The sequence below is a fragment of the Camelus bactrianus genome, chromosome 3 (assembly GCF_048773025.1).
Source record: "Camelus bactrianus isolate YW-2024 breed Bactrian camel chromosome 3, ASM4877302v1, whole genome shotgun sequence".
Taxonomy (NCBI): Eukaryota; Metazoa; Chordata; class Mammalia; order Artiodactyla; family Camelidae; genus Camelus; species Camelus bactrianus.
The window spans coordinates 89,471,719-89,492,377 of record NC_133541.1 but is presented as its reverse complement, the minus strand read 5'-3'; the positions used below and the strand labels follow the sequence as shown (position 1 = coordinate 89,492,377).

At 40.0% G+C, this 20,659-nt stretch overlaps 1 protein-coding gene and 1 long non-coding RNA gene across 2 annotated transcripts in view; both read right to left on the bottom strand.

Moving 5' to 3' along the window:
* Positions 1-7,009, bottom strand: part of LMNB1 (lamin B1) — a 45,293-nt gene extending 38,284 nt beyond the window's left edge. The window contains exon 1 of the mRNA XM_010971779.3: positions 6,193-7,009. Within this exon, the coding sequence (XP_010970081.3) occupies positions 6,193-6,551 (359 nt within the window). The 5' untranslated portion in view covers positions 6,552-7,009. The remainder of the gene's footprint in view (positions 1-6,192) is intronic.
* A 7,119-nt stretch (positions 7,010-14,128) lies between these two features.
* Positions 14,129-20,659, bottom strand: part of LOC123613288 (uncharacterized) — a 47,558-nt gene continuing 41,027 nt past the window's right edge. Inside the window, exons 6-7 of the long non-coding RNA XR_012502747.1 lie at positions 15,630-15,758; positions 14,129-14,222 (exon numbers count right to left, since the gene is read on the bottom strand). This is a non-coding gene — a long non-coding RNA (uncharacterized LOC123613288). The remainder of the gene's footprint in view (positions 14,223-15,629; positions 15,759-20,659) is intronic.

The window sequence follows — 20,659 nt, the reverse complement described above, 5'->3', positions numbered from 1 at the left end:
ATTACTTAGGACCTGCCTCCCAGACTATAACACCAATTCTAGGAGTCTCATCCTTCCCGTTCTTCCCTTAAAAATTAAAGTAATATTTACCATGAAGTTTTACAGCTCTCATGTTAAGGCCAGGGTGTTACTGGCAACTTTATTCTACCAGGGCAAAATCAGAACATAAACAAAAGACCAAGTAATGCATGGGATCAAGGTTTTTGTTTTTTAATTAATATTTTACATACAAAGAAAAGGCCTTAAAGCAGATTAGCATTTATTATTTTAGGTTTGAAAACTGAAAAATACAAGTTAAAACAACCCTGCAAGGGGAAAGGGTTTATAGCTCAGTGGTAGAGTGAATGCTTAGCACGCATGAGGCCCTAGGTTTAATCCCCAGCACCTCCATTAAAGAAAGTAATTAATTAAAAAACCCTGCAGATGTTGCTTAGTCTTGCACCAAAATTTTATTGTGACCAAAATATGTAGAAAGTCACAGAGTAAATATTTATAGTAAGTTCAAACAGGCAGTAAATATCCACCACCCTCTTCTCCCCTAAGAAAGAGAAATAGTTTATTTTATTTACATTTCATTTCAGTATGCTTCTTAATTTCTTCAAATTGCCAATCCTGATAAAAATTCACCCATTTGCTAGGCTAGAAAAAGGTACAGATTTCTTAATTCTTCCTGAGGTTCAGAAAACTACTAGGGACACTTTATCCCAATTTGTACAGATGAGGAAGCGAAGGCTCAAAGAATTCAAGTACCCATCCCAAGTCACAAAAAGTAGGAAGTTGCAACCTCACATAGTGCTCTTGCTTAATACTACCCTATCTCAGGCTACTGTGACTGACAAACGTCCCAAACATACTTGGCACATCAGTATCTGTACACATTTTTAATGAAAACATACAAATTCAAATTTCCCAATAGATGTTTCCTTCCTAATGTACTAACAAAGTAAAATCAGAGGAACGCCCCTTTCCCAAAGGAACATACTATGTAGGCTTGAGCCCCTCAACCTCAATCCCATCCTATTAACAGCTACAATGCCTGGGGACGGGGGCAGGAAGCCTACAATATTCAGGTACATATATACCATGGAAAAAATACAATCAACATTATACCTCATTCTGTTTAGAGAAAAAAAAATCTGTTATTTTCATAAAATTATATTTAAAAAGAAGCACCAAGTTTTGAAAAGATATGAAATTCCACTTTAAATAACAACAATTTTGTCCAGGATCTCAAAGATTAATTTGAAAACACTGGCTGTGAGGCCTAATACCCATAAGACCCTAAACTATATTTCTTGGGACATCCTTTTTAAATTAAAAAAAATTTTTTTAAATGAATGGACAATAGATTGACTTGCTCAACATCTTAAACAATCCTACAGCAGCCACTGTATCAGTTATATACCAGTGAGCCCCCATCTCCACTTTTCTAATTCTCAAAAGAGAAAATCACTTGAGTTAATTTTGCAGACTTTCAAGCTTGAATATCTACCATGAATCAATCAACCAATAAAGTTTGTGTTTGAGAAATAAAGCACAACTTCTAGAACCTGATGAGTCAAGTGAACTTACTAAAAAGCAGTCAATTAAAAACATAAATCATTATATGTAATTCCAGTGCTCTAAAACCTAAATTTTCATTAATCCATTTGGTGATAAACCTGACTGGAATGGATGTGAGGCTATTTTTAGCTATCTTTCTCAACTTACAGTGACTATTAATATCTTTCCCTGCAGACATATCTGTTTCACATACAGTATGACCCCAGACCCCACTAGGGGTGTTATATACAGCATACACATCATAACACCTTCTTAAAGTTGGAACTGCTTTTACTTCCAAACATATGTGGCCATAAGGGTTTTACATAAAAGATTGTGGACCAGTACCACTGAAGGGAAAAAAAAAAAGGCATGTATCCACAAAATTACTTGCTGAACAATTGATCAACATACTTAATTTTCTCTTATATTTAGTTTTCCTGCATCATTAGTTAATAATGAAATTCTAAAATAAGAACTTTACCTTTTTGTTGACTGATGGCATTCACCATCATTCTGGGAAAGTGTTCCCCCAAGAAGCTTCCAACGAAATATAATTAGGCTTGGACTGAATGGGAGTAGCTAAATCTTAGATCTGAGATCAGTTTCCCTGTGAGAGACCACCTGCACAGAAGCTGCTGTCAAATTCTTCCTAGCAGGGCAGGTATCTACAAATTCTTGTCTTTGAGGTATGTTGCATGCTGAAGAACCAAAAAGGGACTAAGTAATTTTGGAATCTATAAATTCTCTCAAGACTGCATTCTTAATCTAAGTCCACCTAAATGATAGATTAATTACAAAGACTGACTCCAAATAAAAAGTTAAATAGAGAAAATTATTCTTAAACAAAAGAACTCAATAGACCCAGACAATAAAACACTTCTTTTTATCTTAAAAATTATACTTCAATTATTGCTCAAAATTAAATAACTTCCAAGATTTTCAAGATTTACTATGCACAGGCAATGACCTCCCCACTAGACCCCAATAAAAAGGCAGTAAAGTAGACAACGTAGAATAAACCCACAGTACCCAAAGGAACAGAAAAGGGATCATTAGCAGACATTCCAACAAATTGCAAATGGATGAAATGTAGATAGAAGTACCTATAACAAACATGCACACGGGGGCTACAGGAGAAAGTGAGACCAACTTAAAATGGGGGACTAACTCATGAGACAGTTTTACACCCGGCCCTCCTGAGCACCCTTTAATGGAACTGCAGGCCTTCCCAAAAGCTGGCCAAGAGTACACCTATTCATATATAAAGAGGTTCTAACTTGTTCTTCCATTCAGAAAAGGGGGGAGGAGCCACCTAAACAACAGGAGCAGTAACATTCTAGCATGATCTAGCCCTTCACTTGAAAATGTAGGCAACCAAGGAAAGTGACAAAAATCAGCAGGAAGAAAAAAAACTAAGCCAAATGAAAAGAACAAGTGACCAGGGAGGAAAAAGATAACCCAATTAACAGAAGAGAATTTTAAAAAGAAAACCCTAAATATTACCCTCAGACAGGTTAAAGAAAATAATGCATCCTTAAAATAGACATAAGCTGAATGAAAGAAATATCTGTACAAAAAGATTTATTGGAATTAAAAGTATAATTTCTGCCCTTAAAATGTCACTATTGAGCTGGAGAATAGTCAAATTTCCCAGAATGAAAAAAAATTATGAGAAAACAAGAGACCTAAGGGTTCAACATTCCAACAAGAGTGAACAAAGAAAATGGAGCACAGAAAAGTCAGGGAACAAAGTAAGTTTCCAAGAGCTAACTAAATATCAAGACTTTAAATGGAAAGGACCCACTTACAAGAACTATGATGCATAACAGAATACCTATACCTAGAACTATCACCATGAAATCCCAGAAAACAAATTCCAAATCCCAGAAAAGAAAATTTCAAAGCTTCCAAAAAGGAAAAACAAAGTAATTACCAACAGAAAATAACTGTGACTGGCATGAGGTAGACATTAGCCTAATCTTCTGAGGGCTTGAAGATAACATGGCAAGATAGTTTCCAAGTTCTGAGGAAAAATTGTGAACAAGCATTCTATACCTAGCCCAACTATCGATCAAGCATCAGACAAAAAATCAAAGTTATTTTCAGACACACAAGACTTGGAAAGTTTACTGCCTGCCATCTTTTCTGAGTAAGTTTCTTAAGGACGTTCTTCAACAAAATGAGGAAAGGAAAATTTGTGATCCAGGAGGAAACTAGATCTAAATTGGGTAAATTCCTAGAATGTCAGCTGCACAGCATGTCTTAAACGCAGAGAGCTTCAGAGAAGAAAGGAGATTCATGTAACAGATACGATTAGATATCTTCAAAAAGGTTGAATATATGCGGACGGCAAATTTTTCTTTAATCAAGAAAAATGAAAGATTATTTAGGGATAAAATTGTGCAAGAAAGTCAAAGTTGAAATATAACAGTAAAATGTGGCACGTTTTGAGGAACTGACAGCATATTAGAAAAGAAAATACATCTAATCCTGACAAAAGAAATTGATTAAAAAATATACATAATCCCAACACACAACCTGTCATCTTAAAGAAAATTGTTTTTAATTGTCAAGCCCTCAGACAGGTCTTCCTTAAACACACTATCCCTTCACTCTGCTTTATTTTATAATCATATACAAAGATTTCACTGATTCTAGAACACATATTCTTCATCTTTTAATCCTGCTTAAACTAGTATGCATTTTACAATTCATACAGAGCATTTTACAACTACAACCAGCCAGGTGGCAGTCTTGTTACTGGGTCAAAAACCTTCAGTGGACATCTTCTGGAAAGATTATAATAGCATCAGCATCAAAATGCTTCAGATTTGATAAAATATAATATTTATTTGCTTGCTGGGCATCTCGCCCACTGCACTTAGCAACATAAGGACAGTAACTTATCTTTTCAAATCTCTATATCCTCCAACTAGAATATTGACTAGCACATAACAGATTATTTAGTATGTGTCACACTTTAACATCTCTGAAAGCAGAATGGGTCCAACAGGATGGATCCTACATAGTTGGCCCAGCAGTTTCTTTCTTCTTAGTGGTACACATGATAATGGCGAATCACATAAGCAATAGCACCTAAGATTTGAAGAAATTCAGTAACAAAGAATGTGGAGGAAGATGCAGACAGGAGGGAATGAAGTGATCCATTTCAAAAGGTGACTCCAGAAGTTGGTAAATCCAGGAAACAGAAATATACGTTTATTATTATTTTTGTTCTACAGAACTAAATACTCAAATAAAAACAAAAAGGGCTAAATGTGATTGCTTCCTAGAAAGAGGCAGCAGGCTTACCGTTTTTCACTACAAGCTAATCTACACTATTTTATTTTTACTAAGTACACACGTTCTTTATGAACTGGTTTTCAAGTATTTAACAAGAAGGGCAAGTAGAGATTCATTTATACAAAATCACAGAGATTGGGACATTTAACATAGGTATAAACAAAAAGACATCCAGGGTAACAAAGAGTCAAAATCTGAATCAGATTATCTCCAGAAATTTCAGCTGGCAATGGGGGGTTAAGACCATGAATTCTAGAGGCAAATTTAGCATATTTCTAAATCATGACATCAACACTAGCAGCCTACTGATGACAATCATGCCATTTTGCTCAACAGAAAGGTAGCAAGGTAGGATCAGCAAAGGCTTGCAAGTTATTCAGACCCCCTTACGTGGGTCTCCCTTGTCACAACTCTCCACAACACCCTTTCACCTGCCCTGGCCTGTCAGCACAATGACAGACGTGAGGACTGAGCACGGTCTCTCCAAAAAACCGAACTCACTATATCTTGGGGGTGCAAAAGCTAGGGAACGGGACAGCTGCCAGGGGGGTGGTGGTCTGCCGATTGGAGAACGGTGGCCAGGACACCCAAAAACCCAGCTTGCGGAGGCCGGTGCATAGAAGCACCCAAGGGCCCGCGCCTATCTCGGCCTAAAGAACATCTTCCTCCACAGAAAGCTAAAGAGCTTGAAAACCCATCCTGCCCTGTGCCGGTAGTGGCGCTCAGTTCAGACTCCGCCCCTCCCTCCTCGCCCAAAGCAGGCGCAGAAGGATCGCAAGATGTCACAGGGCGAAGACTGAGCGCGCCAAAGCGGGACCCACCCCCGGGAGACCGGGACGCCGGAGGCAGGTCCCTCCCCTTCCTCTCTCCGCCCGCGCAGAGCTCATTCATTCTCGAGGCGGGCAACCCGTCCTCCCCGGCCGGCCATTCCTGCACCGCAAACCCACCAGACGCTTTGTCTCCGGCCTGGCCGGAAACCGGGGCGCGCATTCGAGCGCGCGCCCAGACGCCACCTCCCCGCACCTGGCGCCCGCCTGGCCTCCGCGCGGAAAAGCCTTCTGGATCCTGGGGTCCGAGGCCCAGAGCTAGGCGCTCCTCCTTGGCGGCCCCAAGCGCGCACTTCGCCGGGTCCTACTGGGTATCCGGGATTGGGAAATGTACATCTCGGTCCCACCATCGCTATAACTCAAGGCCCCCGCTGAAAAACACTAGAATCTTCTCCTTCTCGGAGACGAAGACCCTGCCTCTCCCGAAAGGCGTGGGCACCCTGGCACTCGTCCACCCTCGAGAGCTGCGCCTCTCGCTCCTCATGTGAGCTACCACGGCGGCCAGGCGAGCACTCACTTGAGCAGCAGTTGGTCGTGCTCGGCCTTGAACTTGCCCAGCTCGATCTGTAGCTTGGCGCGCTCCCGGGCCGTGTCGTCGAGCGCGCGTCGCGCGTCGGCCAGCTCGGTCTCGTAGAGCGCCTTGAGGCCGGTGAGCTCGCGGCCGCGCACCTCCTCACGCTCCGTCACCTGCAGCTGCAGCGCGCTGTTCTCCGTCTCCAGGCTGCGCACCTTGTCAATGTAGACGGCCAGCCGGTCGTTGAGCTCGCGCAGCTCTTCCTTCTCCTGCAGCCGCGACAGCCGCGTGGGGCTTAGCGGCGTGGCAGGGCCGCCGGCGCGGCTGCCCGTCCGCGGCGGCACGGGGGTCGAGGTCGCCATGGCGAGCGGAGGGGCGAGCGGCGGGGAAAGCGGAGCGCGGAGGCCGCGGAAGGGGTGGCAGGGGGCGAAGCTGGACGGAAGGCACGAACCGGCGACCCGCGCTCGCGGAGAGGCCGGCGTGGGGAGGAAGGACGAAGCACCTGGGGTGGCGGGAGAGGGGTTACAGCACAAAGGGCCAAGGGGGCGGACTACGAATCAATCGTAAATCGCCCTTTGTAAGAAAGCATGCACACACTCACGCACGCATACACACGCTCGGGAAATACGGGGCGAAGGTGGCCAGGAGGGCCGAGCAGAGTCCGCGCGCCGCCACCACCGCCGAGTCTCCCGCCCGCAGCACTTTGTTTCCTCTCAGGCGGCGCGGAGCCGCGGGCGGGGTGAGGGGGGCGGAGGGGCGGGCTGAGGGGGGCGGAGGGGCGGGCTGGCGGCGAGCCGCGGGAGGCGGAGGTGGCGCGGATCGCTGTGCCGCGCTCCCCAACATGGCCGGCGCGCGCCGGCGACTCCACGTGACCGTCGCCGGCCAATGGGGAGCCGGCAGCTCGGGGGCCGGGCCTGTAAATTCAAACTCAAGCCCTCCGGCAACCGTCGGCTCAGCGCGCCCGGCTGGGCGTGGCAGGGGAAGGACAGAGGGCAGCAGGGAGGGGCGTCGGGGACTGCTCGCGCTGCAGCCCTGGGCCCAGCGCCGGCCGGGCCTTTCCACCACCCCACGGGGACCCCTGGAGGGGCGGGGCCGGCGGAAGGCGGGAAGGAGCCTAGAGGTTTCCGGGGCGGGTCCGCGCTGCCGCCCACACCCGGCGGTTCAGGGAAATTCAAATATAAACGTCTCTAACAGCCACACGCAAACTCGTAGAGGCCGAGACGACCGCGGGCGTCGTAACCTTGTCCCCGCCCCGCGAAGGGGCTGGGAAAACTGCCAAGAAGCCCCGCCGCTGTGGAGTTACGTAATGGGCGCTAGTGTCCCAGGTTCAGAACCCACTGTGTGCTGCTTCCAAGTGCAGGAAGCCTTTATTTTTCTCTCAGATGGAAAACTGTGTGTCTTAACACCTCCAACCATAAACTGACGCACGCGTGTCTCGAAGCCGGCAAAGACCACAGAAAAAGCAGTGCTGCTGGGCGGCCCCTGATCCGTTTACTTAACAATTTAGGGTCTTATAAAAATCAAAACCACCTCACAAGTGATATGATTAACATGCAACTAAGTAAATAGAACAGACTGTTCATTGTCATGCTTCACTGAAATCCGATGCATCAAAATCTAAACTTGTGAAAACTTAACAGAAATGACTTTTTGCTTTAAAAGGAGATCCCTTAAAATGTAATTGACAACAGTTTTAATAGGATGTCCATTAGTCCCTTGGAAAAGTTTTTAACTTTCAGGCTAATAGTTGTTGAAATTTACTACATGCACTGCACTAGGCTTTCATGGATTATCCGTCCACACAGCCGCTCTGTGGTGTGGGAACTGGATTCTTTCCATTTGAAAATGTATACATGTAATAGATTAATTTCCTCATGGCCACCCAGCAGGGAACAGGACTGCATTCGAAGCCAGGCGGTTTCAATTGCCTCCAGAGCCCTTAACTAAAACTAGAAGGCCACCTCATAACCTATTAGGGACGCATGTGTAGAGTAATTACAAGTTAGTTACCTTAATAATGGCAGAAATGGAGACTAGAATGTTTTTAAAATATTAATCATGTCTTGTACATAAGAATTAGTGAAGGTCACTGAACTGCATATCATTTTCCATGCATTTCACTCAATGAGTGATGATACTCTCCTTATTAATGGTTCTATTTCTGTCCTGTCACCTAAAATACCTCCTTCCTTAACCTCATTGACAGAGAGTTGGAAAGGTTCGATTTTGAAGCTGGTGGTAGTTTATAAGTAAGTATTCAGATAATTTTAATAACATAAAAGGACCTTGAAAGTCTAAATTACTTATAAATAAATGAGGCCTAAAGAAGGTGAGCACTGGGCCCAATGTCGTAGAATCCAGATGGCTTGGTTTTCACTCTTTATTCTCCTTTTAACTTAGGCTTTAAAAACTTTTTTTGGAAATTTTAAAAAACTATTTTCTCTCTGTTTTCGAAGTTTTAAGATTAGGTATGAAGTGATTTCAGGCGTGATCTCTACTGCTCTCAACCCCATGAAACTTTCTGGTGATGGAATCCCTCAATCTCAGATTGTTTTTGGAAACTCAGATTATACCCTATTAGCTGAAACAACAAATACACTGGAGTCAGACAGTTGAGGATTTGCTTTTGATAGCAATGTAACTTTACAGAAGTTATTCCTTGGTTTCCTCATAGGAAAATGGGGATGATTCCTACCTTGTCAGGGGTTTGCAGTAATTAAATAAATATATATATATAATGTGTTAGACATAATATGGGATGGCTAACTAGTAATTCTCACTAATAGTAATCGCATGTCTCCAATCAAAAGCAATGAAAAAAAATGGAAATCTCTTAGCCTTAGAATTAGGCAATTGTGTAAACATTTGGCCAGGTACTTTACTAAATGTACAACTTCCCTTATTCTCTCAGCTTTTCCCATGCTTAACTCTGACCCTGGCGTAAGGCCTAGTTCTTCCCTGCTCTTTCATACTAAATGTGTCCAGCCCTCCTCATTTAAATCATTCCTGCAGAAGAAGGCATAGCTCAAGTAGTAGAGCACATGCTTAGAATATGTGAGGTCCTGAGTTCAATCCCTAGTACCTCCTCAATAAGTAAACTTAATTACCTCCCCCTACAAAAAAGAAAAAGAAAAAAGTAAATCATTCCTGCAGTCTGATCACCACCAATATTTTCCCCAGTAAACGAGAAGTCACAATTACTACGTGAGTATGGTGATGATATATTTGCATTTTCAGGGACAACTGTGATTTCAAATATTTTGCCTCATTTTTTCTGTAAACCTTCACTTAATTATCAGTGCACATGTTCTGATTATCGGTTAGGCCATGTTTATCGCAACCAAGCCTCAACTTGCCATGATATCATTTAAACTCTTTAAAACCCCTCCCATAACACACACAGCTACCTCACTACATAGAATGTATTTGACATTTACCCTACTTTCTGAGTGTCATTTGGATCTAGGACAGAAAAATACAGGATACCTATCATCTTTGGGCAGAAGAGACAAAGACTAGGATGGAGGTGGGGAGGAAGGGAGTAAAGAAGGAGAGACTGAAAGCTAGCAGTAACCCACTTTTGTCCCAGGAGAGGGGAGTGATAGCTAGCAGATAGCTGACTACACAGTGCAAACAAATGGGGTAGCTAGGGCTGTAGTACAAAATGAAGAAAAATTGCTAAGTGGTATCCCTCTTTTTTTTTTTTAAAGTAGTATCTCTTTGATATATGCTTGCTGAAGAAATAAATTAAGGAATAAATTAATACATGGTCTTCCACTAGGCCAGACTGTTTCTATTTAATATACTTTGCAAAGTTGATACTTTTTTCATTTGTCATGCAGGTTTAAGAATAAATCATGTTTTCCAAAAAAAAGAATAAATCATGTTTCAGAAGGTTGAATGACTATCCAGAATCCCTTCTAACTCTGATTTTAATTTTTGTGTCTTAAAAAGAGCTTAAGAGTGTGAAAGTGTATTTATCATCTTCAATAGAGTTCTCTTAGCATAGCCCCGTAAAGTTTATATACTGTTCAAAATTGTTTTTCAAATTGCTTGTTAAGACCTAGAGACATGGCAATAGTGGGATGGGTGGTATTATTTGAACTCAGTGGTTCCATCTTACTGATAGTTCATGATTTAGTCAAAAAGAAATATCAATTTGCACTTTTGCATTTTATTTTTATGCCAAAACATAGTCATAACACTACAATATTTTTCTTTAAATTATTTTTGAGGATAGCTTTAAAGCATCTGTTAAACTATTCCCTATGCATCTGATTTTTAAAAGGTTTTTTTTAATCTCATAAAAGTATGCCCCCTCACCCTATATTCTGCATCTCTGCCTTTAGAATGATACAAATAACAATAAAGACTGGAGTCTAAGTGTAGGGTTTACATGTAATTAAGCTGTTTCTGCTCTAATTAGAACTAACCCCACTCAAAGAGTTAAGAACTTCCCTTCTTCACAATCTTCAGTCACTTTATCTTGCTGGATGGTTTGTCTGTCTCAATAACATTTTAATTTATTCATTTAGTTCTTAGACTGTTGAGGTGAGACTTTCCTTGCCAAATTATCTTCCTCATCAGCCTTCCTGTCTCATTTTGCCAGAAGTTTCCCCATAAACTGAGTCTTTTAGATCAATCTAGAAAAGTAAGGACACTGTTTCCAGACCCCACAGGTGAGTTCAAGAAAGTAGAGGAAAAGAAAGATACAATATTTGCATAGCTGATATGGTAAAATAAAAGAATGAAGTTTCAACCAGGTGTCAGTGTGTGTTCATTTCTTCTTCCTCTTTACCGCAATTTTGGGGTGCCACTCTTCCCAGAATGGCATGGTCAAACTAGGGCTAAAGGCAATCATACCATTCTCAGCTTTTAAGTTTAATAGCCTTGATATAGGGGCAAGAAATACCTGAAAAGAAAGGTAACAAGTCCCCTCCACCCCATCTTCCCATCCCTACCACCCCAACCCCAATAAACACCTCTTGGCTGGGAAAGGAAGGAGAGTATGAAGCTAGATGCATTGTGGGAGTCACGGTCCCTTGACCCATCCCTGAGCTGAGTTGAGGATAGAGGTGGAAGATCCAAGAATAGAGATGGTTTGTGCCTCACAACAAAGTCTCTTGTTTCCTTCCATCTTGGGGCAACAGAACAAAATCCAAGAGCAGACTTCTCTAGAACCACTGTAGTTAGCAGCCTCAAAAAAAAAAAAAAAAAGCAAGAAGGGGAGTGCAGGAATAGCCTAACCTTCTGTGATGGTTAATTTTATGTGTTAATTTAGCTGTACCACAGTGCCCAGATATGTCATCAAATATTATCTGGATGTTTCTGTAAGGGTGTTTTGGATGAAATTAATATTTAAATTGGTGGACTCTGGTCTCTTCAGCAAATGGTGTTGGGAAAACTGGACAGCAGCATGTAAAGCAATGAAACTAGAACACTCCCTTACACCATACACAAAAATAAACTCAAAATGGATCAAAGACTTGAACATAAGACAAGACACAATAAACCTCCTAGAAGAAAATATAGGCAAAACATTATCTGACATACATCTCAAAAATGTTCTCCTAGAACAGCCTACCCAAGCAATAGAAATAAAAGCAAGAATAAACAAATGGGACCTAATGAAACTTGCAAGCTTCTGTACAGCAAAGGAAACCAGAAGTAAAACAAAAAGACAACCTATGGAATGGGAGAAAATTTTTGTAAATGAAACCGACAAAGGCTTGATCTCCAGAATATATAAGCAGCTCATATGACTTAATAAAAAAACAAACAACCCGATCCAAAAATGGGCAGAAGACCTAAACAAGCAATTCTCCAAGGAAGAAATACAAATGATCAATAGGCACATGAAAAAATGCTCAGTATCACTAATTATCAGAGACATGCAAATCAAAACTACAATCATGTATCACTTCACACCAGTCAGAATGGCCATCATTCAGAAATCCACAAATGACAAATTTTGGAGAGGCTGTGGAGAAAAGGGATCCCTCCTGCACTGCTGGTGGGAATGTAGTTTGGTGCAGCCACTGTGGAAAACAGTATGGAGATTCCTCAAAAGTCTAGGAATAGACTTACCATATGACCCAGGAATCCCACTCCTGGGCATATATCCAGAAGGAACCCTACTCCAAAATGACACCTGCACCCCAAAGTTCATAGCAGCACTATTTACAATAGCCAAGACATGGAAACAGCCTAAATGTCCATCAACAGATGACTGGATAAAGAAGAGGTGGTATATTTATACAATGGAATACTACTCAGCCATAAAAACCAACAACATAACGCCATTTGCAGCAACATGGATGCTCCTGGAGAATGTCATTCTAAGTGAAGTAAGCCAGAAAGAGAAAGAAAAATACCATATGAGATTACGCATATGTGGAATCTAAAATTAAAAACAAACAAACAAAACATAAATACAAAACAGAAATAGACTCATAGACATAGAATACAAACTTGTGGTTACCAAGGGGGTGGGGGGTGGGAAGGGATAGACTGGGATTTCAAAATGTAGAATAGATAAACAAGATTATACTATATAGCACAGGGAAATATATACAAGATCTTATGGTAGCTCACAGAGAAAAAAAATGTGACAATGAATATATATGTGTTCATGTATAACTGAAAAATTGTGCTCTACACTGGAATTTGACACAACATTGTAAAATGATTATAAATCAATAAAAAATGTTAAAATCAATCAATCAATCAATCGGTAGACTCTGAGGAAAGCAGATTGCCTGCCCTGCTGTGGGTGGGCCTCATCCAATCAGTTAAAGGCCTGAAAAGAACAAAAGACTGATCTTTCCCAAGCAATATTAAATTTTAACAGCAGGCAACCTTCCGACTTGAACTGCAACATCGGCTCCTCCTATGTCTCCAGCCTGCCAGCCTACCCTGTAGATTGGTAGATTTTGGACTTGCTAGCCTTCCTAATCAGACAATCCAAATCCTTAAAATAAATCTGTCTATATATACACCTCCTATTGGATCTCCTATTGGAGAACCCTGGCAAATACACCTTTTCTATGCCCATAAGAAGGATGTGGAGGAGCTAAGGAAAGCCAACAGATTGAAATGAGTGGACTGGACAGGGAAGCTGCAGGCTGAGCTGAGTGAACTGGCCCCTTGAGGGATGGTGGGACTGCAGAAAACTCAGCAGAAGCATTGAGGACAGATGTGACAGAGGCCAACGTCCTGGGGAACTACAGTAAGTCACATATAGAGAAGGCCAGCGCAGAATGGAGACAGAGCAAAACCAAGAGGCTCTCCTTACCATTGGTAAGAATCTCCTTGGACTTTGAGTCAGCTTCAGGTAGGTCAGAAAGATGAAGAATCTATGGGGTATTGAACTTGAATATGATTGATATGTAAACCTCATCTTGTCCATGCCTCTGGGAGATTGCAATCTCATCATCAGAGTGGTCTCCTATATCTCTTCACACTGCTTTTCCCCCCAAGTAGGTTTCATTCTATCCTAAGCTCTCCCCATAGGGTTAAAAAGCTTCTAAGCACCCAAACCTAAGTTCTCCTGATAACTCACATATAACAAATCTCAGGAAAACAGATTTTACTGTTTGGGTCACAAGCCCACCTGTGACTTGACTACTGCATCCAGAGCTAAGCGGTACTCTGATGGGCCAAGTCTAGGCCCAAAACCCACCCTTCAATAGGCAGGAGTGAGGGGGAGAGTCAGGAATCAAGCGTGGTATCACCAAACCAGATAGGGTGGGATTCCGTCAAGAATGAGGAGTTCATCCCCAAAAGAGAAGAGGGGATGCTGTACAAACGAAAACAGCATACATCAACCTCATGGAAGGAGAGCAAAAGAATTAATAAAGTAGTACTTTTTCTGGCCTAAAAATTCTCATATAAAAACCATTAAAACAGAAAATCATTAAAGTTCACGATACCTGAAAAGTCATACTCGTTTGCTCAGTCATTAATCCATGCATTTACTCAGCAGACATTTGCAGACTTATATGCAGAACAAGAATGACTGAATGTCTTGTAATCTATGGTGAAGAAGAATATGAGAACAAATGTATGTATATTGCTATGTGACGGAAGTATTGTGCTATACACCAGAAATTGACACAACATTGTAAACTAACTGCACTTCAATAAAAATGTATTTTTTTAAAAATGACTGAAGTCCATGATCCCCACTTTGAGGCGCTCACCAGTTCAACTGTGGATAACCAAGCATTCACTTACATAAATTCTGCCTCACAGTGCCCAGTACTAAAAAGGAGGCATGAACAAAGTAATGTAGGTGCACTCAGGACCCGTCAGGCCTCTGTGGTGGGGAAGAGGAAACCACTTACAGACAGATGCTCTCTGAGCTGGGCTGATAAGAATGTCAGCCCCCAGAGACTGGTCAATGGATTCAGTACTTTGTAGAGCTCTGGAAATGGCAACCCACACCTCCAGGGAGAATTAGAGGAAAACCCCAGATGGAATCCCAACATCCTCATGGTGTGCTTTTTATTTCAAACCATTGTGTAGTTGTCCTTTACACTGGGAGTTAGTAAGGTGGTAAGGGAAGCAGATTTTAGTCGACAGTGTTTAGGCTTGGCTGACATTAGGCAAGAAAAATAGAAAATGGAGGAAGTGATCATATAATTAAAACAAGTACATCACTTAAGCTGATTCATAAGATCACAGTTATGCCTTGCCTAAAGCAAAACAAAAATAGAAAACAAATTAAGCAGGAAATTGAGTAGCTCCTGAGTGTAAGCCACAGCATCACATGCTATCAAAGAAAAATTTTAAAGCATGAAGTGTGGGACATTCCCTCTATAGAGGTATTGTATTTTGTGTGTGGAAATGAAATGTATACATGCAAATAAATAGGTTAGGCAATCAAGCCATGAATGACAAAGGCCCAAAGGAGTGACACTGATGGCAAGGGTCAAATCTCTGGGGCTGCTAAAATTTAGAGAATGAAGAAATTAGAGAATAAGAGGACAACATGGAAAAAGAAGATTTAACTGGACATTGAAGTAGGGATAGTCTTATTCAGTAAGTGGTTTGATTTACAAAAAATTATCTTTATATATAATTTTTCAGGAATAGAACTATTCCATAAAGTGAAATGATTCTACACTTTATATGGAATATTTCTATCTATGTTTAGTATGTATATTAGAATATGGGCAAATATTATCCAGAATTTGGATACCCACATACCTGGGATTTAATAATACGAAAAACATTCTGTTAAAGTCTCTGCAAAGAGATGACATTGAAAAGTAATTAGTGAACTCTCTGATTTACACGTAGATTGAGTAAAATAGGAACTCAAACTTTCATATATTGCTGATGAGAATGTAAAATAGCACAACCACTTCAGAAAACTGTTTATAAAGTTATATATATAAAGTAAAAAATGCTCATTATTAAGTTAAAAATGCTCATACCCTGTATTCCAGCAGTCCTACTTCCAAGAAGAATGAAAGCACATGTCTACTGAAACACTTGCACAAGAAGTCTTCATAGTAGATTTATTCATAATGGCCCAAACTGGAAATAATCCAAATGCCTGTCAACTGAATAGACAAATAAATAATGGTATAAGTACTATTGAGCCCTTAAAAAGAATGAGCTACAGATACATGCAATGACATGGATGAATCTCACAAACATTATGTTGAGCAATACAAAGTACTTTTATGTGGTTGGTTTATATGAAATTCAGGGACAAGTAAGTGTAATCTATGTGATAGAAATCAGAGCAGTGGTTGTCTACCATGGTAAGGATTAATTGGATGGAGACATTAAGGAACTTTCTAGAGTGACAGGCTCATAGGTACATGGATAAATACAGTTATCAAAGCTCATTAAATTGTACACTTAAAATCTGTTCATTTCACTATATGTAAATTTTACCACAATGAAAGCATAATCTGGTCTCTTACAGATTAGATTTTAAAACTCATAAGATATACTTTTAAGCTTTTTTTTTTGTAAGTGGGTAACATTTCCACTTTATGTGTTGCTTGAATTCTAAATTTCCTGTGGACTCTTCATTTTTTTAAACCCTACTGTAAACCTGTGTGATTTCTTCAGGAGCCAGAAATTATATAAAACCACTTTTTTTAAATCCTATGACTTAATAAGATTTAAAAGATGCATTTGAATAATGAAGTCAGGTGTTAAGGGTAAAACTGGTGACTTGAGAGCTATTGACATTTTTGTCTTGATAAGGTTGGAATATGAATACTAAAAAACTGAGAATTTAGTAAAGAAAAACTAAGCCTAAAATAATAGCTTCTACCTATGAAATTCTGTTTTTCACTACTATATTGATTTTATTTTATAAGATTTCCTATTTGGACACGATCATTCTATTACCAGATACAAATACAGATCTCTAGTCATCCAAGGACCTAAATTCTTTTATTACTATAACAACTTTCTAAACACTAAAGACACACCACAAGTTTAATTCAATAAGGATAGAGAAATAATTTACAAACAGGTGAGAGTGAGGAAGAAGGGAAGAAAAGGGGAATTATCAAAATCTATGGTATCAAAAAATTACCTATTGTTTTAATAAACATATTTATTTAAAAGTTTGACTGAATCTTTGTGGTCAGGCAAGCTTCAGTCTGTGATTCTCAAAAGCTGTGATTCTCAACTGGTGTGGTGGAGAAAGTCAGAAAGCACCCTGTTTTTAAAGGGCTTTCTCAGGTTTGAGGGGCAGATGGGATTTTTCATGTTTATTGAGAGAGATCATTGGATGATAAAGTTATGAGACACTGCAGTGGAGAACATAAAGGAAATACAGCACATAACTCTACCCTTAGTCTCTCTGGGACTCTTGAGTTACAGCCAGAATTATATAAGCCCATTTACCATTACAGACCATAACTAGTCAGACAGCCCACCATGACAGCCATGACTGCAGAAAAGTTCCATCACTGTGACATTCGCTTGGAAAAATCACCCTGTGGTAACTTGAATCAACTTCTTCACAAGGTTTCAGAAGACTGTTGTCATTTAAAAGAAATTGGTTTCATTTCCCAGTCTTAACTTCTTAGTTTTTTTTCATTTACTATATACTTCCTTTAAGGGATTTGGGTTGGGTTGACCTCAAGTGAACGATGGAGAAACAAAATCTCAATTGTCATAGGGGAAAAGGAAGTGACAGGGGTGAGTCCAGTATTTTCATTTTTAAAAGTAAAGTGAATTCAGAATGTCTGTTTCACCCCCAAATAATTAAGATGTCATTCCTCCTATGAACCTTCATGGCATTATCATCTATAGCAGTCATTTGGAACCAAGCATATTTATTGCTTCTGGTCTATCATTATGACCAAATTATAAGACTCTTTAAGGTAGCAGAATTTCCCCAGGGGACAGTGCAAAGGATAAAATTTTGTCACTTTTCTGGCTATGACATTCATACAGGAGTAGAGCAACATACAACAATGATCTAAGTACCCTGACTAATCTCTCATTTCTCATAATGAGTCTACCTCATCTAAAAGATATTTTTCATACTTCCTTGAACAACGAACTCTAGAAGGCAAGTCAAGAGATACTCTCAAAACTTCTCAAAACAATTATTTAAAGACTGTAAGAATTCCATTTGGAAACAGATTTTCTATTACTTTTGTCTGAAAATAAGTGTCTGATCTGTAATGTTTATTTCTGTGACTATCTATTGCTGATAAAATAGTAAACGACATACAATGTAAGACTTTTTCTCCTTAAATACCAACAGCCTATCTCAGTTTCAGATTTACTATGTCATGGCAAATGCTTCCAGGAAACTTGGTCATAAAGAAATTGGAGGAAATCAACCACTTGATTTAAAATGCATATTAAAACAACTGAGTGTGGCATGCTAAGCAATGAGAAAGAGAACAATAGATGTATCACCTGCCCCAGATGGAATCTAGTTAACGTCCTACATGTTGCTAGGTCTAAAAGATGTTCATTTCAGCCCATAGGATAAATATCAAACACAAGAGTAAGATACATGTATCACATGTTAGCAAACGCAAGGTGAATGTGAAGGTTGGAAATTCGGTAGAAGGGAATTGCAGATTTGCATCTTAGGATCAAAATTAATGCTCTGTTCAGATTACCAGTAATACACTGTTTCACTTCCCATTTGTCTTTTCAAGCTCCAAAAATGACTTATGTGTAGGAGAGTTAACTAGATGGAGATCTGGATGCCAGATCTCTTTCTACCATTGGGGCTGGAGGCGAGAAAGAATGTGGAGACTGCTTTAGAGGTAGAGTGGGCTGACGTGATCAATCACTGGGCAGATAAAACTGAGAACACTGGGGGACCAATGGAGATACTGGGGTTCAGGTAGAATAAAGGCAGGACAGTGTAGGCTTTAGAGTCAGGCATACCCAAGGGTGAATCCTGCTAAGTCACTCACTATGCTATTTCTGGCAATTTGCTTGACATCTGTGAACCTCCATTTCCTCATTTGTAAAAAGCAGAGTAGGAACTACCATACAGGGATGTTGAAGGGATTGAATATGATCATGTATGTAAGGTCTACCTGTTACATAGTCAGTGCTCAGTAAATAGTTATTCCTTTCCCTTCTTCTACAAAAATAGATATTAGGGTCCGTACTTTCCAGTTTTGAAAACTCTTTAATTTAGCATATAAAGTACAATATCAGCACTGAGAAAAATCAGTGCCTGTTACAACACTGCATTTTCAGAATGTTAACTGTTTACTTTGTCATGCTCACTAATGTTTACTTGGCATAAAGGCAACAATTATATAAATATTGAATAGTACATGTAGTAGTAACTGACTTACCACAGCTTCATTCCATTTAATAAATTTTCAGTGACTAATCATTATTACCAGCTCCAGAGAAATTATAAAATAATCAAGCCACAGTCCCCACCCCCTAGAAACTGCTAGTATGTGTCCAAGAGGTCAGCATTAGTACATGTGACATGTGTTCTGATGAATCTTATAGTTATCTTTAAGTCAACCTCTCCTCCAAATACAAGATGCTGTGGTATTGAGTTTGAACTTCACAGCCAGATTTATCATTTTTTGATTATTTTTTAGACATCCAGACACAGTTTGATTAGTTTAGATTGATTTTTGTAATAGAAAGAACAAATCACTCTCACTTGTCAAAATATGAATCTGCATCTACTTTTTGCAAAAGATGTAAGGAGATAAGATCTATTTTTCTTAGATACGTATAATATTTAAATATAGATTTTCCCCTTTTTATGTTTATCCACCACTTCTACATTTTGAAGAGAAAAAAAAAGTGCAGGCTTTCTGCCTGACCACAAGATCAACTACTACAAGACGAAAAATGGGTGGTATTAAGGGTGCAGCCATCTGCTTGCCACTGGCTCTTGGTGAGACAAGTAAAGCTAATTAACAACCCCACCCCCACACTACCCATGCTTCCACCAGCTGGCCGGCCTCCCCTTCCCTCTTTCACCAGCTTCTTTCTGTATTCTCTGGCTTAGGGAGGTCAGAGACGTTTGCCTGTCCTGGGAAGCAACAACAATGAGCTTCAGCAACAGCCTGGGCCATGAATTTCTAAAATTTGAAAGGAAATTACGCAAACTACCTCCCCCACTCCCACCAACAATCTTCTCTTTCACTGATCAGATCTTCCTCAAAACATCTTTTTCACCCTGGCCAGGAAAATTGGGAGGTCTGGAATCCAATCTATTTTGTAATTGACAATTATCTGAGAGGCAAGTACCTAATTCCCACACTGAGTCTCTCATCAAGTTCACCATCGTTTTAGGGGCAGAAATGGGATACCAAGTCACTAAGTAAATATATATTTCACCGTAAAGCCACAGGAAATGATGAGGGGGTAAACTTAATGTGAAATGGCCGTGACAGCTCGTAAGTTATTACTCATTAAAAAGATGTCAGATACACGGGACATCAGTGAAGCAAAGATTTTGAGACTTTGAAGAATAAACAGAGTGAGACTTCTAACTGGTAAACAAATACAGACTAGCTATTAACACACAAGAAATATGATTCTATTTACCTGAGAAATAATGTAGTCTGGATAAACTGATGTTTCACTAACAAAAATCCTTGTTAACCTTGGATTTGGTTACACAAATAGCAGTATTTTCCCCCTGTACTTCCCTGTACTTCTTGGTCAGACTTTTTTTTTTTCTTTTTCTACTTTGTAAACTAATACAAGCTATATACTGTTTAAAAAAGAAAATCTAACTGTTCCAGTTTAAAAGAAGAAAGACAATAGAAAACAACCTTTGAAAATTACAAACTGCAAATATTGGGTCAGAGTAAGAATTTGATTAGAATCTCGGAGATAAGCTGTAGTTACGCTTAATATGAAAAGACTTGCCTCATAGTTATATTTCAACACAACAATGTAAACTTGAAAAAGACAAAAATACTGTGAGGTTTTGATGTCAGAATTTTTACCTTACTAAAAGAACTTGCTGAAAGAAATT